The 26,064-nt window shown below is 44.5% G+C and overlaps 1 protein-coding gene across 1 annotated transcript in view; it reads right to left on the bottom strand.

Annotated features, from left to right (window-relative positions):
- The window catches only part of MDN1 (midasin AAA ATPase 1), a 157,476-nt gene that overhangs the window by 9,859 nt on the left and 121,553 nt on the right, over positions 1–26,064 (bottom strand). Inside the window, exons 78-93 of the mRNA XM_024731782.1 lie at positions 25,877–25,992; positions 24,524–25,009; positions 23,997–24,223; positions 23,247–23,399; positions 22,901–23,070; positions 21,989–22,150; positions 15,142–15,279; positions 12,608–12,749; positions 11,165–11,340; positions 10,578–10,727; positions 9,471–9,618; positions 6,631–6,947; positions 6,239–6,406; positions 4,362–4,463; positions 3,188–3,383; positions 1,555–1,725 (exon numbers count right to left, since the gene is read on the bottom strand). Of these exons, the coding sequence (XP_024587550.1) occupies positions 1,555–1,725; positions 3,188–3,383; positions 4,362–4,463; positions 6,239–6,406; positions 6,631–6,947; positions 9,471–9,618; positions 10,578–10,727; positions 11,165–11,340; positions 12,608–12,749; positions 15,142–15,279; positions 21,989–22,150; positions 22,901–23,070; positions 23,247–23,399; positions 23,997–24,223; positions 24,524–25,009; positions 25,877–25,992 (3,022 nt within the window). The remainder of the gene's footprint in view (positions 1–1,554; positions 1,726–3,187; positions 3,384–4,361; positions 4,464–6,238; positions 6,407–6,630; positions 6,948–9,470; positions 9,619–10,577; positions 10,728–11,164; positions 11,341–12,607; positions 12,750–15,141; positions 15,280–21,988; positions 22,151–22,900; positions 23,071–23,246; positions 23,400–23,996; positions 24,224–24,523; positions 25,010–25,876; positions 25,993–26,064) is intronic.

Genomic DNA, 26,064 nt, shown 5'->3' with positions numbered 1-26,064 from the left:
CACTCCCCAGCACATTAACACCTCGGCTCCACGTGTCCTTTCTCTCTGACACAGTCTGCCAATTCTCACTCCCTTAACTTCCCCCTCTTCCCACCCTGATATGGAAGGCGGCTGTTCTGGGAGGCGCAAGTGGGGGGAGACTGTTTTACCCTGACAAGCCTCACAGAACCGTGTGATCCATTAAACTATGTTCATGCAAATAAATAAATAAACTATGTGCATGCAGAACTTTGACAGAACCAAAAACTAAAATAACATCATAGCTCCATTTTATAGATGAGGAAGCTGAGACAAAGAAGACAAACGATTTGCCTCAACCTATAAAGTAAGTAAGTAAGAGAAAGTCTGGATTTGAATCTAGAGAGGTCTAATCACAGAGCTATGCCTTTCCCACTGTCCTGTAACAGCCAGGCAGTCAGCAGTTCTAACGCCCCTGAGAAGACGGAAGCAGAAGGAAAAGTTTTTGAATTTAGCAAGTTCTTTTGAATTTGCACTTATACCACTGCTGATAAAGCTATTTTTTCATGTGTTGAATGAATTTAAAAAACAGAACAGCCTTGTAATAGCACTTGGTCAGCTATGAAATGGAACTGTATGTAAGAAGTTTTGTTACCTTCTCACATGCATTTCCCCTATTCTATTTCTTTAAACATTTTTTTAAATAAAATGTTTAAATATAGTATATTTTCATATAATTAAAAATACTGTTTCTTTAATAATCAAGAATATATTTTCTGGGGGACTTCCTTGGTGGCACAGTGGATAAGACTCTGCGTTCCCAATGCAGGGGGCCCAGGTTCGATCCCTGGTCAAGGAACTCGATCCCAGATGTGTGCCACAACTAAGGAGGCAGTGAGCCACAACTAAGACCCGGTGCAACCAAATAAATAAGAAAGAAAGAAAAAAAAAGAATATATCTTCTGGTCATACTGGAGTATGTGTACTATTCTGTTTTCTTCTACATATTTAAAAAAGACTGCTGGGTTGGGCTTTGCTGGTGGTGCAGTGGTTAAGAATCGGCCTGCCAATGCAGGGGACACGGGTTCAAGCCCTGGTCTGGGAAGACCCCACATGCCGCGGAGCAACTAAGCCTGTGCACCACAACTACTGAGCCTGCGCTCCACAGCCCGTGCTCCACAGCCCGTGCTCCACAACAAGAGAAGCCACCGCAGTGAGAAGCCCGCACACCACAACGAAAGAGTAGCCCCTGCTCGCGGCAACTAGAGGAAGCCTACGCACAGCAACAAAGACCCAACGCAGCCAAAAATAAATAAATAGATTTTAAAAATAAATAAAATAAAAAAATAATAAAGACTGCTGGGATTTTGTCTGAAACTCAAGTTTCAAGGGTGTCCGTGAAGGACAGTGTCCTGTAACACCTTCCACCTTCCTACTCCCAAATGAAACATGTACAGGGAAATTATGGGCAAATGAATCTCTAAGCCATGGGTTAGGATGGGGAAAGAAGTGACCAAGCGCGACTGCAGCACCAGAGAAATGGCTTCTGTGAGTCGGAGAGCTTAGGCAGGAGGGTGTGCTCACTGCAGGACTCACCCGGCCCAGCTGTGCGCCCCGACCTGGCTTCCTGGGACTCCAGCTGCTCCGTGTTTACTGCGCAGAGCTCCTCCTGCTCCCCCATGCCCGCGGAGGCGTCCTCTGTCTCCTCCTCTTCCCAAGCCTTGCCGGGGTCCTTTGCAGACTGCTGCTGCTCCGTGCTAGCCACATCTGCCAACAGAGTGCACACACGTGAAAAGGTCAGCTCTCTGCAGACAAAGCCATCATGAGTGGGTGTGCTTTTGGTCATTCGTACTTCCCAAGATTCTGCCACTGACTGGTTATGTGGCTTGGACACAGTACTTGGCTTGTCTGTGACCTACTGATGTAAGTGCTTAACACTACCCCCCTTGCCCCCCAGCCAGAAGCTTCAAGGATACAGTGTAACTATACATGTGACCATAGATTGGATGTTCAGCTGGGTTTTTATTGCCATGACCAGAGACTGAACCAGAATAAACATGCCAGGCACGTGACTCAGAGCAGCTAATGAAATCATCCTCATTGCCAAGTTATGGGTGGAAAACCTGTAGTGATAAAGTATAACACGGGGCACAGAAAGATCAGCATGGGAATCCCAGCATCGTGATCTTGGACAAGTTCCTAAACATCTTTGGCCTCAGTGTGCTGATCTATAAAATGGAGAAATCCTAGCTGGTAAAGACTGTCAGAGGAACTCCATGATCATGCTGCAAAGGCTCCGAACGGTGCTGGGCACAAGGTAAAAGCTCCATGCGTGGCAGCCATCACTGGTATTGCTTCGTTTTTCTTAAAAGTGGGGACAGGGAGAGAAAAGAGTAATCCACAGCAGAGCAGTCTTTTTGTACCATCCTCACAGTACACATTATCAACACCAGCTTACATATTAGGAACAAAACGGTGAAAAGTTACCAAGAGAACTTGAAGTGGAGACTAAGTGACGACTGACTACTCCCTTTCTATGCTGAGATCTTTTTTCTCCTTGTTTGTTTGTTCATTTACGGCTGCGTTGGGTCTTCATTGCTGTGTGCAGGCTTTCTCTAGTTGTGGTGAGCGGGGACTACTCTTTGTAACGGTGCATGTGCTTCTCATTGTGGTGGCTTCTCTTGTTGCAGAGCACAGGCTCTAGGCACGCAGGCTTCAGTAGTTGTGGCTCGCGGGCTTAGTTGCTCCGTGGCATGTGGGATCTTCTCGGACCAGGCCTCGAACCCGTGCCCCTGCACTGGCAGGCAGATTCTCAACCACTGTGCCAACCAGGGAAGTACTGTGCCAACCAGGGAAGTCCTCTCTCCTTTCTTGAAACACAGATTTCAAGTTCACAGCTCCTATCATTGCCGGGTGATTATGAAGAAATGTCCACTACTCAGAATCCCTGAGATCAGTGCTGGGTTTGGATACGGCCAACCATTACCAAAGATATTTTAAAGGCTTACACTAGACCCAGAACCCTGAACACTGAAACCCTGCACTTGGCTACAGATATCTTTATATCAAAAACAAACTATATTTCTGCACAGTTCTTATTAGAAGGAAACTAGTTTAAAAAGCCATTTCCCCTCCCTCCTAAGATGACTTTTAAGAACACCTGGTGGGCACACAGCATAAGCACTCACAGAGCTCAGTAAGCAAAGGAGAAGCCTTCCCTGCATCATACCATAGGTCTGTACGTCATAGGGCTCGCTACCCTGTTTAATGTGCTCAAATGCTTCCGCGTCCTCTGCCTGGGTCTGGGCCGGGCCCTGCTCGGTGTGGCTGTCCGTGTCCACAGTCCTCAGCCTCTTGTGCACACGCTCATTGTGGTCGCCCATGGAGCGTTCGTTGTCGGCCTGCCCAGGTTTCCTCTTAAAACTCTGCGGGAAATATGAGGAAATTCATCAGAACCTTGTCTGTAATGGCAAAAAGAGTAAAAATAATCATAATATTTATCCTCAGGGGGCTGATTAAGTTAATCAGGTGTACCAGACAAGAGTGGATTTCAGTGAAGCTGTTAATAGGAAGATCTCTAAATACATATACAGAGCAATCTCTGTGATATACTTTTATACTTGAAACAAAGGCAAAGAGGCAAAGAAACACTCTCACACAGGGAGGTGCACACACACACAAACATCCATACATATACTACACATGCAGAAAGTCCCTTAGAGAGAAGACAAGACTGGCAGCACCAATATGCTCTGAGGATAGTCCCTTGGGTGGCTTAAAGACAGGAATAAAATGGAAGCTTTTTAGGGGATTGGTTTCTATGTACTAATTTTGTATCACATGCATGAATAATACCCCATTTTAAAAAGCCTTATTTTTAAAACACAAAAGAGGGAATTCCCTGCCAGTCCAGTGGTTAGGACTCGTCGCTTTCACTGCTGGGGCCTGGGCTCAATCTCTGGTTGGGGAAATAAGATCCCGCAAGCCATGCAGTGCAGCCAAAATAAATTAAATTTAAAAAAATTTAAAAATAAAACACAAAAGAGAATGGACAGTGAACAGAGTTAAGACTGGTTAGTCCTTGGCAACAACACACAACACCTGGTTTTTAGGCTCCATAATAAGAACTTAACATGATAAGGGTGTGTGTGTCTTATGCGCGTGTATGTGTGCGTGTGCGTGTGCGTGTGCGTGTGTGTGTGTGTGTGTGTGTGTCTGTCCCCACACAGGGAAGAAGCCCCAGCTGGGAAAGCCCCACAGTCCTGGTCTGCTCACCAAGGCTGACATCATGGTGAGACAGCAAAGGCTGGGAATTTGGTGTGTTTTTTTTTTTAAACCATTACATTTAGAACATCATTTTACATGCAGCCTTCACCTAAGTTTAGGTGAAGAGTGATAGAGACCTGTGTGTTTTTCCTGGTGTTTTTCTGAGAGGCCAACCGGGCAATGAAGTTGGATTCATGGCCTTCTGCCTGGTTTGCATCCGCAGCTCCACTGCCGTGTTCCTGTGAAATCCAAGCCACAAAGAATGAGGTGGAGGAAGCTGTGCAAGCATCTGGTTACCGACTGCACTGTGTACAGCTCCTCTCACCATTCTCATCTCACAGTCACATGCAGTCGGCACTCTATATCCGGGGACCGGAGGGCCCACTGCACCGTGCCAGTTTACATAAGGGACTTGAGCAGCCTCGGACTGGGGTACCCTGGGGGTCTTGGAATCAATCCTTCTTGGACCCCAAGGGACAACTGTGACCATACCTGCCTGTCTGCTCTGGAACTCACCCATGACTAAGGCTTGGCCTGTGGGCAGAAACGAGAGCATCTAGACCTGAGTCTGTTACCCTCTTGCGGGCCTTCGTTAGTTCCTTGTCTACAGGAGGTAATGGCTTACTCTGAAGGTGGGACAGACCTCAATTTGAAACCAGGCTTCATCACCAACCAGCTGGGTACTCTGGAGACTGTCATTTAACTTTACTGGAGCTTAATTAACTCAGATATAAAATGGAGAACATAGGGACTTCTCTGGTGGCGCAGTGGTTAAGAATCCGCCTTCCAATGCAGGGGACATGGGTTCCATCCCTGGTCCAGGAAGATCCCACATGCCGCGGAGCAACTAAGCCTGTGCGCCACAACTAGTGAGCCTGTGCTCTAGAGCCCAAGAGCCACAACTACTGAGCCCACGTGCCACAACTCCACAAGAGAAGCCACTGCAATGAGAAGCAGGTGCACAACGAAGAGTAGCCCCCACTCGCTGCAACTAGAGAAAGCCCGTGCACAGCAACGAAGACCCAACGCAGCCAAAACTAAATAAAAGAAAAAGAAAAATGTTCTTAAAAAATAAAAAAATAGGGCTTCTCTGGTGGCACAGTGGTTGAGAGTCCGCCTGCCGATGCAGGGGACGCGGGTTCATGCCCCGGTCCGGGAAGATCCCACATGCTGCGGAGCGGCTAGGCCCGTGAGCCATGGCCGCTGAGCCTGCGCGTCTGGAGCCTGTGCTCCGCAACGGGGGAGGCCACAACAGTAAGAGGCCCGCGTACCGAAAAATAAATAAATAAATAAAAAATAAAATGGAGAACATACAAAGAACAATAATATCTACCTTATAGGGCCACGATGAAGACTTGCTAAAGTAATGAAATGCTCAGCACCTAATGGGTGCTCAGTAAATGGTTTGGAAGGGGGATGAGAAATATAAACCGTTGTAATTATTGCTGAGAAAGTAGGGGTGCAGAGAGGCCAAGGGAGTTGTCCAGAGAAACCTCTGAGTAGCAGGCCCTCCAACTTCCAGGTCTCCTTCCAGGCTGCCAGTGCCCCAACTGGGCCACAAAAGACACATCACCCTATGTCAAGGAATGAAGAGGTACTTTCCATTTGAAATTAAAATGTTTAGAAGCCTGGTGAACAGCGAGGAAAAGTGAAGCACTAGTAGATACTACAGCCATACCACTGCATGAAGTCTCAAATTCAGCCCTTCTTTCCTTAGGAGCTTTCTAAATATCATTTGAACTTGATTCTCCCACAGAGAGCTATACTCTAATAACTTTTTCTCATTAAGCACATCACTTAAATAAAGTGTGTAAAAGTATTCTGGGATTTGTTCCAGGAGGCATATAAAAATAGGCGTACGACCACTTTCTTAATGAACGGGAGATGATATTTTAGATGTCAACCACAAAAAAACATCACACACAACCCAATTACTGCTAAATAGAACTTGGTTTTGGACAGGGAGAAGAGGCCCTCCCAAGGGGCAGCTGGCGAGGCAAAGAGGGCCCTTCACCTCCTTCCCCTGCTCCTTCTCGGGCGCGGCCCCCGCCAGCTCCACGGCACACTCGCTCTGCACGCTCTCCAAGCCCGTCTGCCCGCAGGAGTCGTGCTCTTTCCTCTCCGTAGCCTCTGGCACCTGCTGCTCCGCGTCAGAGTTCTCCCCTTCTTCTTCTTCTTCTTCCTGCAAATCAAACACAGCATTAACTGCTCTGGAGGAAGAAGATGAGGTGGGGGGCCCCCCTCACCAAGGGGAGTCTGCAGGGAGGGGACCGGCCGAAGCGGGTCTTAAACAGAAACATAAAGCTGCTTGGCAAAGTAGCCTAAGAGAGATTCCAGCGGGAAGAAGGTAATTTTTTCTCATCATCATTATTTTTAATCGAAGACAAGGCAGACCCGCCATGATACCTGAGGCTGGAGACCCTGGTCAGCAGGGACGTCCTCCTCGGCACCTTCCTCACTGGCATCCTTGTCCTCCAAAGACTGCTGCTGCTCCTCTGCATTCTCTTCAGGATGCTGGGCAACATCCTTGTCTTGGTCGTCAGCTTCCGTGTCCATCTCTTCCTCCCCCTCCTCCTGGTCATCTTCACTGGAGCCTCCCTCAGGCTCGTGCTGACCCTGACCTTCTTTCTGGTCAGCCTCAGTCTCTTCGTTTATGTCTTCAGCTTCATGACCTGCTTCTACAGTATCCATTGGTTTGTCTTTAATTTCCAAAGGATTCTCTTCTGGACAGATGAAACCAAAAAAAGGAACACAGAATTTAAAAATCAAACAATGTGATTTCTTAAGATGGGATGTAGTTACACAAGTGTCTTATTATTATTCTCGAACCAGGAGTTGGCAAACTATGGTCCTTGGGCCAAATCTGGCCATCCACATATTTCTGCCAATTTCTCCACAAGTTTTACAGGAACACAGCTGCACCAACCGTTTACCTATGTGTTTCCCCCATCCATTCTGTATTACCTACAGCTGCTTTCACACTATAAGAGCAGAACTGAGTATTTGCAACTCTGTTGCAGCTTATGACCTGCAAAGACTGTATGTTTATTATCTGACCGACCCTTCACAGAAAAATTTTGCCTACGTCTGCTCTTAACCGTACTTACATATTGCACACAACTGTTTAGATGGTGCATTTCATTAAAGAATAAGTAACCCACTAAAAAAATCCTAAAAGCTACCATAACAATAGGAATATTTTAGAACAGATAGGAAATGCCAGTCTAATTTTCAATTATCACTGGGAATAATTGGTAGACATCATTCTTTACCATACACAGAAAATACAACATATATTCAAATGGGAACGATCTAATTTAAACATTTTGTTTATTTAAAAGAGCTTTTCTATACTTTGGGCACTTCAGAAATCAGTTATTTTGTTAGCAAATAATTCTTTAAAATAATTGCTTCTTCAGATTCACAGAACTAGTGGTTACCAGTGTGTGTGTGTGTGTCTGTGTGCGTGTGTCTGTGTGCGTGTGTCTGTGTGTGTGTGCGGGGGTATGTGCTTGTGTGTTGGGGGTAGGAGAGTGGGAGGTACAAACTATCAGGTGTAAGGCTCAAGGATGTATTATACACCATGGGGAATAGAGCCAATATTTTGTAGTAACTGTAAATGGAAAGAACTGTATAAAACTTAAAAAAACATTTTTTTTAACAGTAATTGCTTCTTAGTTTACGTACACAGTAGCTTAAAACGAGTCTGGATATTTTTCTAGGGCAAATGGCTTATTAGATTCTCAGTGGATTTTAATTTTATGCTTGGTTGTTGAATTTAAGGTTGAAGTAAGATTCCAAAATTATAAGTTAATGGAACTGCCTTAGAAGCAGCAGCTTATACTACATTTAAAAAGTAAACTAGAGGGCTTCCCGGCGGCGCAGTGGTTAAGAATCCGCCTGCTAATGCAGGGGACACGGGTTCGAGCCCTGATCCGGGAAGATCCCACATGCCGCAGAGCAACTAAGCCCATGCGCCACAACTACTGAGCCTGCGCTCTAGAGCCCGCGAGCCACAACTCCTGAAGCCCACGTGCCTAGAGCCCATGCTCCACAATAAGAGAAGCCACTGCAATGAGAAGCCTGTGCACTGCAACGAAGAGCAGCCCCTGCTCACTGCAACCAGAGAAAACCCATGCACAGCAACAAAGACCCAACATAGCCAAACAATAAATTAAAAAAAAAAGTAAACTAGAGATTCACAGAGCGAAGACTGTTCTAAGCACGAACTACCAAATACCTTAAACGTGAGAAATGCATTTAAATTTATGAGCCATATACTCACCTCCTAGATTTAACAGATGTTAACGTGTTACCACAAGCGTATCAAACTTGTCACTTATTTTTAAGAAATAAATGGTTCTGGACACAGCTGTCTGGATTCTGGATGCCTTTGCCCTTCCTACTTCCTCAGAGCTCATAACCTGAAGTTACTGTATATTATTCCTTTCTGTGTGTTTGTACATTTGATGTGTCCATAAACAATATATAGTACTGGTTCTTGTATTACATTTCCACCTAAATGGTACCTCTCATTAATTCTTTTGTAACTTGCTCTTTTCCAATATAGTGTTTTTAATAGCTTTCTACATATATAGCTGACTCACTAAGAAGCAGAGCCTGGCTGGCGCCACCTTTCACCTGGTTACCCACCAGGACAGGGGCTCTCTATTTCAGCGGCACCGCGTACACAAGCTTCTGATACTAGACAGCACCCCCAAGGGGTCACTCTCGGGTTGAACAGCGGGTGCCAGAGGTGCCAGAGTGCTGCTGTGCCGAGTGATGTCTTTTGGGATTATTCCATTTCACTCCCCACGATGATTTCACGTTTTAGACTAAGCACACAACATATGCACAACAATCAACAACTTTTCCAGGAAAGCTGTGACTGGGCTCCATGAGAGGCCTGGCTCTACCTGGACTGCACGGTGTTTACATCAAGCCATGAGATGGGGCACATGGTGACACTGTGGGGCAATGGAGCGGTGTGTGACAGCACCGCCTGGGACAGCAGCACTGAAACACAGGATAGGAGATCACAGGAGTGACAGAGATCTGCTGCCTTACAAGCTTTAAGTCTACCTAGAGGAGAAACACAACAAAGAAAAAGCGAGGAATTTTATCAAACTGGAATTGTGCTGACCAGACACAATAAAGACCTGGCCATGACACTGGCCTGAAGAGAAATCTGTTACTGCTCAGTTTCAGTGACTTCCAATGGGCTCTTTAGGTTTCGAAAGACACACCTTCTCCGTCTTCACGGTCTGTGTCCCCATCACCATCCTTGTCTTCACTGTCTAGGTCCAAGTCATCTGGAAGGTCCAAGGCCTCAGGTTCGGGCAGCTTTTCCTGATTACCATGGTAAGGGTCCACCTTGTTCTCATCATATTCCCTCTTTGGACAACGGACAGAACAGGAAAAAAAAATAAAAATGAACTTTTAAAAAGTGTAGCATTCAGGGGCTTCCCTGGTGGCGCAGTGGTGGAGAGTCCGCCTGCCGATGCAGGGGACACGGGTTTGTGCCCCGGTCCGGGAGGATCCCACATGCCGCGGAGCGGCTGGGCCCGTGGGCCGTGGCCGCTGAGCCTGCGCGTCCAGAGCCTGTGCTCCGCAGCGGGAGAGGCCACAGTGGTGAGAGGCCCGCATATCGCAAAAAAAAAAAAAAAGGTGTAGCATTCACATATAATCAGCTCAAAGCACAGTTGACTCTTGAGCAACACAGGTCTGAACTGTGTGAGTCCACTTACGTGGACCACTTATGCACGTTTTTTTCAATAAATAACGTGCTCCAGTCCACACAGATCTGTGGCTGGTGGGACCCACGGATGTAGAGGGCCAGCTGTAAAGTTACACACAGATTTCCAACCCTGCAGATGGTCAGTGCCCCCAGCGCCTACATTGCTCAAGGGTCAACTGTAGTTATGCTGAGAGAATACACTGTCTCTTCCCTAAAATTACCAGCACACGTTAGAATTTTACCAATATGTTTTGAATTTTCACGTTGGAATTTCAAGTTTCACTTTCAGTGCACATTCTCCACTGATAAGAGGTGCTGCGTTACTTAATCTCAAAGAGGACACGGAAGTTTATGGGAAGAAATATAGAAAAGGACCCCAGGTTTTAGCTTCCAAACTACAGCATGAGTCCAAACAGCATGAAGACCACCTCATCGGTAACCAATAGTTAGATATTTTATGGCCAGTTAAGAGGCTCTGTTACACATTCCCTTATGAGGCAATGGGAAAACAAATGATAAGCAAGGGAAAAAATGTCTTGAGACACCCTAGGAGCTGTGCGTTGCAGTGGCGCTGGCCTTGAGTCAGGAGAGCAGGTTGGTTTTGAATCCTCATTACCTCATCTATTTGTTCATTAATTTTATCTTGGCCTTGCTCATCATCAGCTTCTGCTTCTTCCTTTCCTTCCTTCTTATCTTGCTGGGTTTTATCTCTGTTTGACTTCTCAGCATCCAAGTTGTCATCTTTAGCAACAAGTTCAGGATCTTCCTAAATATTATAGAGGAAGAAAAAACACAAAAATCCTCGCTCTCAATATGAAAAAGTGCTTTCACATAGGGTGACCCTACCTAACGCAGCTCTTAGACACATATTGGGCCAACCCCATGGAAACATCCAGCCGACATGGCATATCTAATCCTGGAGGGAACGTGCAGGTCTGCCCGGATGGCAGCAGTGATGGCAGGTGTGTGAACAGCGGGGGTGGGGAGTTGTCGTGAACATGCAGGTCAGGCTACTCTTTTAGCTGTGAAGACAGTCGATAACCTAGATAGCAGAGGAAAAAGAAGAAACAGAGATGGAAGAAACAGAAGAAGAAAAACCAAGACAGAAAAGGATGAGCAGTGAACAGCAGGGAGTGGTATTTAGGAGGAAGACTGCCTCCTCTCGACCTAGGGACTATGAGATGGAGGGAATCTTTTAATTACCTCGTCCATTCCTGGTCCTGTTTCTTCAGTTTTACTGTCTTCTTCCTCCTCATCTTCCTCACTGTCGTCATCACCCCAAAGCCTCTCATCCAGTTTGTCAGCTTCCTCACCATTCAGATCGCCCATCTGTTTATCCAGGTCTCCACCTTCACTATCTGATTTCTCATCATCCTCTTCTGAAAGGGAAGAAGGCGATGAGCTTAGTTCAGCAGATCCCCAAATTGATCTGTTCCTGTGTATGTAGGAGAGGCGAGGGCCTACCTGGGATTTACTGCCTGTTTCTACAGAACATCCTAGAGGAGATGCTTTAGATCTCAAGTAGTCCTACTGTGTTTTGCAGACTGTTTGGAGGAGGAAGGAGGTCTGTGACGTGTTATGTCGACAGACTGTAAGGAGGGTGGTGGAACAGCTATCAGGATGCCTAGTTCTGGTGCTGGGAGAATGTTCATTATGGCACTTCAGCAACCTCACTGGGTTTTGGCTTCTTACCTGGGAAATGATGAGGCGGGACTACGAAATTTCCAAGGTTCCTTCCCATCTCCAACATACTCTATGTCAATGATTTTACCCAACATCTCAAATCATGTGTCTAGCTCAATTAACCAGAATTTTCTTGCCTTTGTCTTCGTTCAAGGTCTACTTTGACAAAGGTTATACCCTTAAACGCTACTTAGGCATGCATACATTCTTCTACTCTGAGGTCAGGTATCATTTCTGCAAGGCATTCACTTAAAGTAAGACACTGTATTTCAGATTAAACTTTGGACAGAAATTGAGGGCAATAGTTGAACTGTGGTTCAAACATGATAGATGGTAATGTGCTGTAAGAAATCTTATTATCAAATAATTTTCAATGACATGTAATGTTCATAAGTTAAATGAAAAACGCAGACTACAGAACCACTTATGGTCTCTGCGTCTATATATATACACGTAAGAAATGGAAATAACCCAAAACTGATTTAAGTGATTTATTTGGGTGGCAGGCCTAAAGGGTATCGATTTGGTTTCTGCATTTTTGTTCCAAATCATCTACAACAAATGTCTACTAATTCTGTAATTAGAAAAAAATATATATTTAAAAAACCCTCCCCAGAACAATTTAACTTGAGCTGAGAGCCAAGCTCTGCCAGGGACCATCTCCCTGCTCTTCTGGATTTCCCTGAAGGACACTGCGGAGTCACTGATCTGGCACAGGAGGCAGCCAGAACATCAGAGTCAGCGTCTCCGCTTACTCAAGAGCAGAATCTCCAAAATGGACTAGAGACTTCTGACCGGAGGTGGGGATGGCACAGGCATGTACTGATGTTTCCACCTGCAGTTATGCAGAGTAACCAACTTGTTCCAAAGGAGTATAATAGGCTCCTTACTGGAAATATGTAATTTCCTGTATAAAATATTTATTTTTCAAGAATAAGAATGAAGTGACAGATAATCTCAAACCTTCTTCTTCAAGCTCCCCATCATGCATTTTCCCGTCAAAGTCTTCTGACATCTCAATGGCATTATCCTCGCCCTTAATGTCTGATTTTGAGTCAGGATCCTCTTTATCCTTTTCTTGACCCTTCTGAAATGTATCTTCTGCCTGTATCAAAAAGCATTATAGAAACATAAATGCACACTGTAACATTACTAGTGTTTATTCAGCTCTAATATAAATGCCAAGATTAATGGTATAAAATTATCTCTGGGGAGAGAAAATACACATAATTTGTGACTTGCTTTAACATTTCTGTAATTAATTTCCAGTTTTATTACATTTTTTGTTAGAGAATATAGAATTTTGTTGAGGTTTTCTCCATGAGAATTGTCTGTTTGCCAAGCCATGCAGCTTGTGGGATCTTAGTCTCCCGACCAGGGATTGAACCTGGGCTACCTGCGGTGGAAGCACAGAGTCCTAACCACTGGACCGACAGGGAATTTCCCTGAATTTTTTTTTTTAATCCATACATATTAAAAAAGACTATGCATCCTCTGTAGGGTAAAAGAAAATTCATCAGTCTTATTATATTCCCCATAAATTTAATATCTGTTGTGTCACTTTGATCTCTCATAGACATTACCCAACTGTGAATGTAATTTTTCCCTCTACTACTTTCCTTTTTATTTTATTTTTTTATTGAAGTATAGTTGATTTACAATGTTGTGTTAGTTTCGGGTGTACAGCAAAGTGTACACATACACACACACTTTTTCAGATTCTTTTCCGTTGTAGGTTATTACAAGATATTTAATATAGTTCCCTGTGGTATACAGTCGGTCCTCGTTGTTTACCTATTTTATATACAGTAGTGTGTGTCTGTTAATCCCAAACTCCTAATTTATCCCTCGCCAGTGAATGTAATTTTCTTCACTTTTCCTTAAACTATATATTCCTACATAATCGACACTGTATTGGGGGCAAAAGATTCACATTGTTATGTTTCATTATAGCTGAATTTTTAAAGTTCTTTTTTTAAGATACAAAAGTCATAAAATCTCACTTAAAAATTTCTAAGCAAAACAGAAAGAATAAAGTTCCTCCAGCACCACCATCCTCCAAAACTCCCAAAGAAATTACCACTGGTGATGTTCTGGCACATACTTTAATCTGTAAGTACCCGAAGAGATGCTTAGAAATATAGATGGGGTATACCAATACCGGCCTCCCGCATCTTCTTCAACAAAAAGGGATTATGCTTGACAAACTGTTTTGCCATCTGCTTTTTTATTTAAGTTAAAAAATGTCTCCTAGATATATTTCCATGTTGTCACTTATAAACCTATCTCATTGTGTTTAATTATAGTATTGCTCTGCATGAATAGTATCATAAGTTAAATAATTCACAATTTTCACCAGTATAAATAATGCTGTAGTGAGCATCCTTGTGTAAACACACTCCATTATACACATATTTATTATCTTGGACCCTTATTAGCATTTGTACAAGAAAACATGGAATTCCTAGGTCAAAGAACACACACAATTTAAAATTTATTAGATACTGCCAAATTGTTCTGATAGCTTTCTATCCCACTTAATGTTTTTTACATTGGATTTTGTACTTTTCTGTTAGGTTTACGTTTTCCTTTATTTTTCCATTAACAAATTACTGTGTGCTAATTAAGTTAAATTTGAGAAATACGGAAAACGGCCAAAATAACAACAATGTGTATGTTATCTGTGTATATATATCCACACACATAATGTACATGAGAGCTATGCCCCATAAACGCTAGCATTACTCTTTTGTTTTTTTTTATTTCTTTCCAATTTTCCCTTCAAAGGAAGAGAGGAAGCTTGGATTGGTTTGTTCCTTTATTTTTAATAAGTATAACCATACCTTAAATAGAAATTTATGCAGTGCTCTAAATTTAGAATATAAGTGATAAAAAGTAATTCCACTACTTCTTTCTTCAAATCACGGTTGATTAATCCAAATAAAAGTAGTGTGTTTAAAACACTCCCAAATGAGATTGGAATTTAAAAAAGCAACACAACAATCTTAGTCCAAAGCATCTAAATATTTCAAAAGCATTCTTGATTCCAAATAAAAAAGGATAGCGATTATAAAAATGTCACCATGTCTTAAAGACATACAACAATAAAACCTATTAACAGCAAGCACTGGCATTGTTGTTTAATGCAATTATCACTTAAAATAGCCAAGCTTTTTATCCCTAAATGAACCACTACCAAAAATGCTCTCTTACAAGTCATCAGCAAAAGTTTTCCCATTTAAAATAAAAAAATTTTTAAATCATTTCCCTCCCAAATTATAGCTACAACCAATGACTGTGCTGCCGAAGTTCCTTTCTGTGGTCTTTAAGCTTTTAATTTACATCCACTCCCTAAGCTCCAGTATTCTTAGGTGCCTAGATCACAGTTTGAAAACCACTAACCTGGTAGAAAAACCATTTATATATGTAATTTAAATAGTGAAAAAGGAGTGAGCTTCTGTAAACTATATACATATTTCATGCCTGTGAAAACGTACCTGTTCTTCATTTTCTATCTGGTCACTCACATCCTTCACACCCTCGCCTTCTCCAATCCCACCTCCCTCGTAGTCATGGAACTCAGTCGCTCCCTCTCCCGCTGAATCTTCCATAAATTCTTTGGGCAAGCAAAATCCCTCAAAAATAAAAAGAGTGAAAGTTAGGTAAAAAAAAAAAAAAAAAAAAGCAATAAAGAAGGGATTTCCAGTCCTGCTGCAGGAGAAAATACTGTAAATAAATGATTAATTCTTTTCTAGCTCAGTATTTTAAATCTGATTGAAGTACAGTAGACTTTTGTTGGTGACAACAGTTATTATGCAGTTTCAAAGCTTGACATCAGATTTAATATACAAGGTTTTGAGACTCTATGGAGGCCTCTGGTGTGTAGTAATCTGTCATCTGCCAAGACAAAAATTTGAATCTGTCATCTGCCAAGACAAAAATCCTAATACATTAGGACGGTATTTAAGGAGCAAGTTATGGGGTGGGGTGTGGCACAGAAACTCTCAGTGTCTAAATCCCAAAGGGGTTTTGTCCTTTACTTCTCAAATTAGTAAGCCTGAAAGGAAGGAGAGAAGACATGTAAACCCGGAGATACAGCAACTTGAAAGCAGATGCTACAAGTGAGAGATTTCATTTCCTTTCATTGAAGAAAATTGTGTGATGCTCCTCAAATAAAGTCATGTTTATTACAATACAAAAAAACATGCCTTCCCCTTCAGCTCTTGAAGTAAATCTGTCACTCTCAGGGAACGTGCTGTATCTAGCCTGGGCTGTTTGCTGCCAAGGCACCTGGCACCCTGGCACCCAGCATGGCAATGGGGTCTAGAGTTAAGAACAAGGTCAGACACAGCAAGACTTGTGAAGAGTTAATAAAACTGTATTTCATGTCAGAAAACAGCCCAGGGCTTCCCTGGTGGCACAGTGGTTGAGAGTCCGCCTGCTGATGCAGGGGACACGGGTCTGTGCCCCGGTCCGGGAAGATCCCACATGCCGCAGAGCGGCTGGGCCCGTGAGCCATGGCCACTGAGCCTGCACGTCCGGAGCCTGTGCTCCGCAACGGGAGAGGCCATAACAGCGAGAGGCCTACGTACCGCAAAAAAAACAAAAACGAAAAAAAACAAATATCAACTACTAGTGTGTGGGACAAAAGTGAACAGAAAAAGAAGAAAATAATGGCTCTCAATGAGAAATTTTATCAGAGAAAGTACAAGCTATCAAGATCAAACTATCAAGCCAATCTAAGGATGAGAATGTACTACAAATAAGCTGTCAACTAACAAGACCAAGTTCCAAGACCAGCAAACACTGATTGTGACTTAGTTACACAGAACTAGCTTCCTATGGATTAAGTGCTTTAATCACAACCAAGATCTATTATCGTTTTTTTTTTTTTTGGCCTCGCCATGTAGCACGCGGGATCTTAGTTCCCTGACCAGGGATTGAACCTGTGTCCCCACTGCAGTGGAAGCTCAGAGTCCTGGACCACCAGGGAATTCCCCTAAATCTATTATCTTAGCACTGTGTCTAACCTACTTTCAAGTTCCCTCAGCACTCCTCAGAGAGGATAGGAACACAATTCGGACATTTAAATGAATGGAAAGGCAAACTCACCTTCAGGACATGTATTCTTAGAAAGTCGACTGAAAAATACATTTTGGTTAAGACAGTGAGATACACTATTTTAAAGAAATATGTTTAGATGCAGGCAGAATAACCATAAAGGAAGGAGATTCAGGATGTCCTTCTGCAGGTCACGTTACTACAGTGGCTGCAGCTGGGACAGCCACTGAGCTCCCAACACTTTGCTTTCATCAAAACCACTTGTACCCCACACCGCTACCCCCAAACACACACAGGTCTGACAGCCCACAGTCATTCTAGAACTTGTCAGACAAGAGAAATGGTGCAAGTGGACAAACGTAGCTAACCCAAATCTCAGGGCACCCTCAACATACACTGTCCTGCCACTGTCTTCTACATGCAAGTGTTTCCTCCAAGAAGTGATGGGATGTAAGACTGGCTCAGTGCCCATCAGATAGAGGGGGCAAATCTGAGAGGCGTTCATTTATCCATTACACAACAAATGTACGTATTTATCCTCTAGATACAAGGCATGGGCTTGCTCCCATTTTTTTTTAAACCATTTCCAGTATTCCAGATACTCAGAACTAAGAACTCTTGACTGTTTACAAGAAGCCTAGACCTCACCTTCAGTTTGTAAATTCCTATCTTCCTCAAGTGCATCTCACCTATACTATACTTAGATTCAGAAAAGATCTTAAAATACTAGGGACAAAACAAAAACAAAAAACTATATACTTAGTTGAAGGTGATTCTCACAAAAATGCAAATCCCATTTGTAAAATGAGGAAACTGAGGCTAAGTGACTCACTCACTCTGAGTCCCAGAACCGGACACCCTTGTGACTGGACCTACCACGCCAGGCTGGGCCTGTTAGTTCTGACTGCTGCTCCTGAATTCCAAGGGTAGGGTCTACAATCTCTGTAACTTCAGTGATTTTCACAGCACCGGGTACATGGCTGAATGATGAACGACTTCCCTATTAAAGACGCCCCTCCTAACGTTAAGAGCCCCGTTACCATTTCAGCATGCGTTAGTATAAACGACCGAAAGCTTAACAGCCTTAAGGATTCATCTGTCCTACAAGTCTAGCTCAGAGTTATCATAAGAAGATTTCAAATTGGAGACCAGGAAAGAAGGGTGTGAACAGAAAGCAGCAGCCTTTAGACAGACTCTGGAGTCTAGGGAGCTCCCCAGTGAGGGACCTTCAGGTTCCAAACCTTTAGTGGAAAAAGGATTAGTAAAAGGAGGCCAGACAAAGCAGTAAAAAATCCACAGGGAGAGTGGGAATTCCCTGGTGGTCCAGTGGTTAGGACTCTGCGCTTCACTGCCAAGGGCCTGGGTTCAATCCCTGGTCCAGGAACTAAGATCCCACAAGCTGCACAGCCAAGGGAAAAGAATTGTATTTTGTAATTGTCTTAATACCTTTGAGAGAATGCTTGCCACCTACAAAAATTATATATATATAAAATCCACAGAGAGAGCAAATCACCTCCTGCTATTTGTGAAGGCCCAAAATAAAATCCCATCAAACCAAACACTAATGGGTATGGAATACATGGGTACCTGCTTCCCCATGGTGCTCCATGTAAATAGTCCTTACCTTCTGGGCAAGCTCCGTAAAGATCTGGGCAAGCACAGAGAGCAGCTTTGCAGTGCTGCGGTGAGTTGCCAAAGACACGGTCAGGAAGAAGAGGACGAGGTCAGAGTACCTGGAGAGCATGGGCACCAGGCGCACCAACAAGCGGCAGGACTGGGCGAAGAACTGGGGGCAAAACAGATCAGAAGGCCTGCTCACACCAGGTCTCCTCTGGGGTGACTAGGTAGTGACGGTGGTTGTACCACCTTATCAATGTAGTGAAGGTCACTAATGGTACATTTTATTTACACACACGTACATAACACCTGCTCACTGAGATCTCTTCCTTGTTTACACAAACCCTCACAACACTACACTTTAAATTCTTAGTCACTTAAGTCTCAGTTAGTTAACAAAGTTGTTTGGTGTTTAAAAAATATGTTTATATACAAATTCTACTGGGAATCAGAGTTGGCACTAGAGGCAATACTACAGAATAACACACAAGTCCTCAAAAATAAGTTGCTTCTGTGGACTTACGGAGATGATAACATTATCCTCTTCTGGCTTACTGTGAAGGGACAGGTGTTTGCACAGTACGGCCATTAAGCCTTAGTTATGGCGGCAACATCCACCATTAACATCGAATACCCAGGAGTATGTGATTAGGATGTGAAAGAACCCCAAGATAATGGATATTCTGGATTGGCAGCATTTTTGCACCTACGCGTCTTACAACTGTAATCCTTAGCCAGCAAGCCCTAAGCTTTCCAAAGTTTGTCAGTGAGGTTTACATGTATAAAGACATCAAGAGATTCTTAGTGATTTTGCCGAGGAGGCCTGCTTTGGGACCACCACATGGAGCAAGGTGAAACCCCCTCTGCCTCTGCTCAGCCCACTTGGACAGCAAGCAGCCTGTAAGGAACCACTGGTTACCGTGTGCTTCGCTGCTGTGCCATCCTCGCCAGACGATTTCAGCCGCTCCAAGAGCTCAGAGACAGCGGAAATTATTTTCTGCACATGCAAAGTGCTCACGTCGGCCCAGAAGTCATCCTCTAAGAGTTTTGTTAGATGTCCTGACTGCAGTCTCTCAAAGCCTGCTGCCTCTTTCATTCACGGAAAAGAATGACATGGTAAATAACAGAAAACAAACTCTTTTCATCTCCATTCATCCAATAATCATTTCCCACATCTGGCCTTAAATATTTAGCCACATAAATAGATCATCAAAATAAAAATTAAATCAAGTAAGAAACTAGTATTTTCCTGATCTCAGACATACCATCTTCTTGCGGTGTTGTTTGGTGAGTGTTCTCCTCTGTTTTTTTACTATTTCTTTCTGCTAAGTTCTGGATGGCACAAAGGATGGCCCGGATGGCAGTTTCCATTTGCTCTGAAAAATCCTCCACAAACCCGTCATCCAGCATTTGGTTTCCTAGTAAAGTAACATGGTGCAGAACAAATTTTTAAAAACTCAGTCATTTGTTTCAGTGCTTCTGGAAATCATTAACAATCCTCATTTGTCATTTTAACAAACAGCCACCTTGTAAACACCTGCTATGGTTGAGCCACTGTCAAGCTGTGCTGGGTACGAAGAAGAAAGAGGCACATTCCCGGCCTAGGTAAACCTATAAGGTTATTGTCTTGTATTAAAACAATTTTGCTAAAAGAATGCCAAAGATATGAAAATAGTTAAGATGGAATATATGAACACCAACTTAGTCCAAACATTAGCCAGCAGCTTTCCAGTCTAAGAAAGAACTTTCTGAAACAGCCAGTGAGCCTGTGCTGTCTATTTACTCATGTGCTATAAAGTACGCAACGTGATGGCAATCCAGAGGCAAGGTTCTCAAACAAAAGAGGCAACAAAAGTTAAGAGCTATGTGTTCCAACTATACTTCCCTGCCTTGGAACCCTGGACAGATCCGTCTAGAATAAAACACAATGTGTCTTTAGGACAACCTGGACTTAAATCTATAAGATGTCGTTCCTACACTGGGCTTTTACTCCCTTACTGAACAATAGTCCTCACCTCCTTGGTTGCCTGGGGTAAGCAGATGTGTCTTCCAAGTAGTGAAGTCATCTGTGGCTTTATTGATCTCTCTTCTTACATATTCCAGGCTCTCGACTAATGCCATTTGTGGGTCTGTTTGCTCACCCTCTACCCCTGGAAGAATGAACAAGGACTCTAGGCCTTGCAAATGAGCTGACACCTGGGACAGGCAACTCAGCCCAGAAGAGCAAACTTCAAAATCTTTCCTGCAACAACAGAAATGCAACAACAGAAATGCCATAATGTTGAAAGGAAGGTGCTAACACACACACACACACACACACACACACACACACACACACACACACACACACTCTCTCCCTCCCTCCAACCACTAAAACTCATTGCATCTAAAGATTTACAGCTAGACGTATGCCACAAAGCGCTATGAGGGTCCACTGGAAAACCGAGGACTGAAGCATAACCCCTTCCATCATTTCACCCCATTACTAAGCCCTGACCAAGCGCCGCACACACAGAGGCAGAGCAAAGACGTAGGCACACTCACCAAGAATGAAAGAGAGTCTCACAAGATTGCTGCCTAATTTTGTCAACATCAGCTTTCACTGTCTTAATGGCTTTCAGCATCTCTGTTAATCTCACAGTTGACTGTTGCCAAAGCTGGTCCTGTTTTCGCATCCGGCAACCAGAGGGCAGCTGCCTTCCAGGAACTGGGGATGGGTAGCTCAGATCTGACGGGATCAGGTCCAGCACTGCTCCAGAAAGCTGCCCCTTGGTGAGCTCTGGTCCTTCCAGGGAGGGGGCAGAAGGCTGACCCTGTGCCTGGGCATCACCTTGGCCTGCAGCTGGCCCTGCACTGGGGCAGCACTGGAGGAGCCAGGAGAGCTGCTCAAGCAGGATCTGGCTCTGCATGGCCAGGTGCTGCAGCCTCTCTGTCCACTGCTGCACCCCGTCCTGAGGGGGGAAGGCCACGGGGTAGACGGGCGGCCCCGTCAGCCTGCTGTCAATCTCCTGCACACAACTGAGGAGGTTCCTGTGCAGAGAAACAAACCCATGGGGATAACACATGGCACCTTAAACTGTGTCACTGCGCTGTTTGTAACGGTAAATTCACTGATTTCTGAACGAAGTTTGGGCTTTTCCACATAATCAAGAAGAGAGGATTCCCCAGATAAGTAAAAAGTCTGTTCAAATGCCTTCCAAAGTACTTAAACACATCCTTCAGTGTAGCAGAAGCATCGGTGCTCACTGCTTATCGCCTGCCCCTTACAGGCCTCTCACATCCAACATAGTCACAGCACCACAGTGATTTCAACCACCATTTTCTGAAAACAAATCTAGTAAATATAGTAGGCTTTGCCAGATAAAACTCTTATGAGTGGAGAAGAAAATAGCTGAAGTAATTACAGTCTAGAAATACTACCTGTCAGCCAAGGATCCACTCAGCAGATGATGACAGGCTTCCTGTCCTCATCTTTTAAGTATCCATTTCTATCGAGGAGCACCAGTGTATGGTTCAGCTTATATATATATAAAATCCACAGAGAGAGCAAATCACCTCCTGCTATTTGTGAAGGCCCAAAATAAAATCCCATCAAACCAAACACTAATGGGTATGGAATACATGGGTACCTGCTTCCCCATGGTGCTCCATGTAAATAGTCCTTACCTTCTGGGCAAGCTCCGTAAAGATCTGGGCAAGCACAGAGAGCAGCTTTGCAGTGCTGCGGTGAGTTGCCAAAGACACGGTCAGGAAGAAGAGGACGAGGTCAGAGTACCTGGAGAGCATGGGCACCAGGCGCACCAACAAGCGGCAGGACTGGGCGAAGAACTGGGGGCAAAACAGATCAGAAGGCCTGCTCACACCAGGTCTCCTCTGGGGTGACTAGGTAGTGACGGTGGTTGTACCACCTTATCAATGTAGTGAAGGTCACTAATGGTACATTTTATTTACACACACGTACATAACACCTGCTCACTGAGATCTCTTCCTTGTTTACACAAACCCTCACAACACTACACTTTAAATTCTTAGTCACTTAAGTCTCAGTTAGTTAACAAAGTTGTTTGGTGTTTAAAAAATATGTTTATATACAAATTCTACTGGGAATCAGAGTTGGCACTAGAGGCAATACTACAGAATAACACACAAGTCCTCAAAAATAAGTTGCTTCTGTGGACTTACGGAGATGATAACATTATCCTCTTCTGGCTTACTGTGAAGGGACAGGTGTTTGCACAGTACGGCCATTAAGCCTTAGTTATGGCGGCAACATCCACCATTAACATCGAATACCCAGGAGTATGTGATTAGGATGTGAAAGAACCCCAAGATAATGGATATTCTGGATTGGCAGCATTTTTGCACCTACGCGTCTTACAACTGTAATCCTTAGCCAGCAAGCCCTAAGCTTTCCAAAGTTTGTCAGTGAGGTTTACATGTATAAAGACATCAAGAGATTCTTAGTGATTTTGCCGAGGAGGCCTGCTTTGGGACCACCACATGGAGCAAGGTGAAACCCCCTCTGCCTCTGCTCAGCCCACTTGGACAGCAAGCAGCCTGTAAGGAACCACTGGTTACCGTGTGCTTCGCTGCTGTGCCATCCTCGCCAGACGATTTCAGCCGCTCCAAGAGCTCAGAGACAGCGGAAATTATTTTCTGCACATGCAAAGTGCTCACGTCGGCCCAGAAGTCATCCTCTAAGAGTTTTGTTAGATGTCCTGACTGCAGTCTCTCAAAGCCTGCTGCCTCTTTCATTCACGGAAAAGAATGACATGGTAAATAACAGAAAACAAACTCTTTTCATCTCCATTCATCCAATAATCATTTCCCACATCTGGCCTTAAATATTTAGCCACATAAATAGATCATCAAAATAAAAATTAAATCAAGTAAGAAACTAGTATTTTCCTGATCTCAGACATACCATCTTCTTGCGGTGTTGTTTGGTGAGTGTTCTCCTCTGTTTTTTTACTATTTCTTTCTGCTAAGTTCTGGATGGCACAAAGGATGGCCCGGATGGCAGTTTCCATTTGCTCTGAAAAATCCTCCACAAACCCGTCATCCAGCATTTGGTTTCCTAGTAAAGTAACATGGTGCAGAACAAATTTTTAAAAACTCAGTCATTTGTTTCAGTGCTTCTGGAAATCATTAACAATCCTCATTTGTCATTTTAACAAACAGCCACCTTGTAAACACCTGCTATGGTTGAGCCACTGTCAAGCTGTGCTGGGTACGAAGAAGAAAGAGGCACATTCCCGGCCTAGGTAAACCTATAAGGTTATTGTCTTGTATTAAAACAATTTTGCTAAAAGAATGCCAAAGATATGAAAATAGTTAAGATGGAATATATGAACACCAACTTAGTCCAAACATTAGCCAGCAGCTTTCCAGTCTAAGAAAGAACTTTCTGAAACAGCCAGTGAGCCTGTGCTGTCTATTTACTCATGTGCTATAAAGTACGCAACGTGATGGCAATCCAGAGGCAAGGTTCTCAAACAAAAGAGGCAACAAAAGTTAAGAGCTATGTGTTCCAACTATACTTCCCTGCCTTGGAACCCTGGACAGATCCGTCTAGAATAAAACACAATGTGTCTTTAGGACAACCTGGACTTAAATCTATAAGATGTCGTTCCTACACTGGGCTTTTACTCCCTTACTGAACAATAGTCCTCACCTCCTTGGTTGCCTGGGGTAAGCAGATGTGTCTTCCAAGTAGTGAAGTCATCTGTGGCTTTATTGATCTCTCTTCTTACATATTCCAGGCTCTCGACTAATGCCATTTGTGGGTCTGTTTGCTCACCCTCTACCCCTGGAAGAATGAACAAGGACTCTAGGCCTTGCAAATGAGCTGACACCTGGGACAGGCAACTCAGCCCAGAAGAGCAAACTTCAAAATCTTTCCTGCAACAACAGAAATGCAACAACAGAAATGCCATAATGTTGAAAGGAAGGTGCTAACACACACACACACACACACACACACACACACACACACACACACACACACTCTCTCCCTCCCTCCAACCACTAAAACTCATTGCATCTAAAGATTTACAGCTAGACGTATGCCACAAAGCGCTATGAGGGTCCACTGGAAAACCGAGGACTGAAGCATAACCCCTTCCATCATTTCACCCCATTACTAAGCCCTGACCAAGCGCCGCACACACAGAGGCAGAGCAAAGACGTAGGCACACTCACCAAGAATGAAAGAGAGTCTCACAAGATTGCTGCCTAATTTTGTCAACATCAGCTTTCACTGTCTTAATGGCTTTCAGCATCTCTGTTAATCTCACAGTTGACTGTTGCCAAAGCTGGTCCTGTTTTCGCATCCGGCAACCAGAGGGCAGCTGCCTTCCAGGAACTGGGGATGGGTAGCTCAGATCTGACGGGATCAGGTCCAGCACTGCTCCAGAAAGCTGCCCCTTGGTGAGCTCTGGTCCTTCCAGGGAGGGGGCAGAAGGCTGACCCTGTGCCTGGGCATCACCTTGGCCTGCAGCTGGCCCTGCACTGGGGCAGCACTGGAGGAGCCAGGAGAGCTGCTCAAGCAGGATCTGGCTCTGCATGGCCAGGTGCTGCAGCCTCTCTGTCCACTGCTGCACCCCGTCCTGAGGGGGGAAGGCCACGGGGTAGACGGGCGGCCCCGTCAGCCTGCTGTCAATCTCCTGCACACAACTGAGGAGGTTCCTGTGCAGAGAAACAAACCCATGGGGATAACACATGGCACCTTAAACTGTGTCACTGCGCTGTTTGTAACGGTAAATTCACTGATTTCTGAACGAAGTTTGGGCTTTTCCACATAATCAAGAAGAGAGGATTCCCCAGATAAGTAAAAAGTCTGTTCAAATGCCTTCCAAAGTACTTAAACACATCCTTCAGTGTAGCAGAAGCATCGGTGCTCACTGCTTATCGCCTGCCCCTTACAGGCCTCTCACATCCAACATAGTCACAGCACCACAGTGATTTCAACCACCATTTTCTGAAAACAAATCTAGTAAATATAGTAGGCTTTGCCAGATAAAACTCTTATGAGTGGAGAAGAAAATAGCTGAAGTAATTACAGTCTAGAAATACTACCTGTCAGCCAAGGATCCACTCAGCAGATGATGACAGGCTTCCTGTCCTCATCTTTTAAGTATCCATTTCTATCGAGGAGCACCAGTGTATGGTTCAGCAAATTGCAACTCTGTGATCCAAAAAGCCGACTCACATCTGATCTGTGCCCAGAGTCTGAGACACCCGATGCCATGAAAGCAACCCTGCCCTCGGCCCACATGGACTGCCAATCACAGACGCCCTCATTCCAGACCCAGGTGTGGTTCAGCCATGAACATTTTTACCGTCTGACTCGGCCTCGAACCATCCCCCAGAGGTGCTGCCAAAACCAGGGGGCAGAGGCATCACCACCAAAAGCAAGGGGCCAAGCCAAGGCAAGCCCCACCTGCCCCTTCGGACCTCAGACTTCACTGCATGGTTGGGAGCAGCGTGTGCGGCAACTCTGAGCTGCGCATAATACTCTCGATTCGTGCTGCAAACGCAGCCAGTCAGCGATACCTGAGGAGGATCCACTGCTCGGCCAGCGTGGTCAGGGAGCGCCGCTGTCGGATGAGCACCTTTGTCAAATGCGCCGAGAACCCTTTACACCGCTCCACGTGGCCCACACCCATCTCCTGGCAGGGGGAGAAGAGAGCATGCTGAGGGGCCGCTGGGAAGTGGTGGGTCCCATGCTCCTGGAGTGGAGG

This window comes from Neophocaena asiaeorientalis, unplaced genomic scaffold, assembly GCF_003031525.2.
Source record: "Neophocaena asiaeorientalis asiaeorientalis breed wild unplaced genomic scaffold, Neophocaena_asiaeorientalis_V1.1 scaffold232, whole genome shotgun sequence".
In the NCBI taxonomy this organism is placed as follows: Eukaryota; Metazoa; Chordata; class Mammalia; order Artiodactyla; family Phocoenidae; genus Neophocaena; species Neophocaena asiaeorientalis.
The sequence above is the reverse complement of the archived record's forward strand: the minus strand, read 5'-3'. Positions and strand labels throughout refer to the sequence as shown.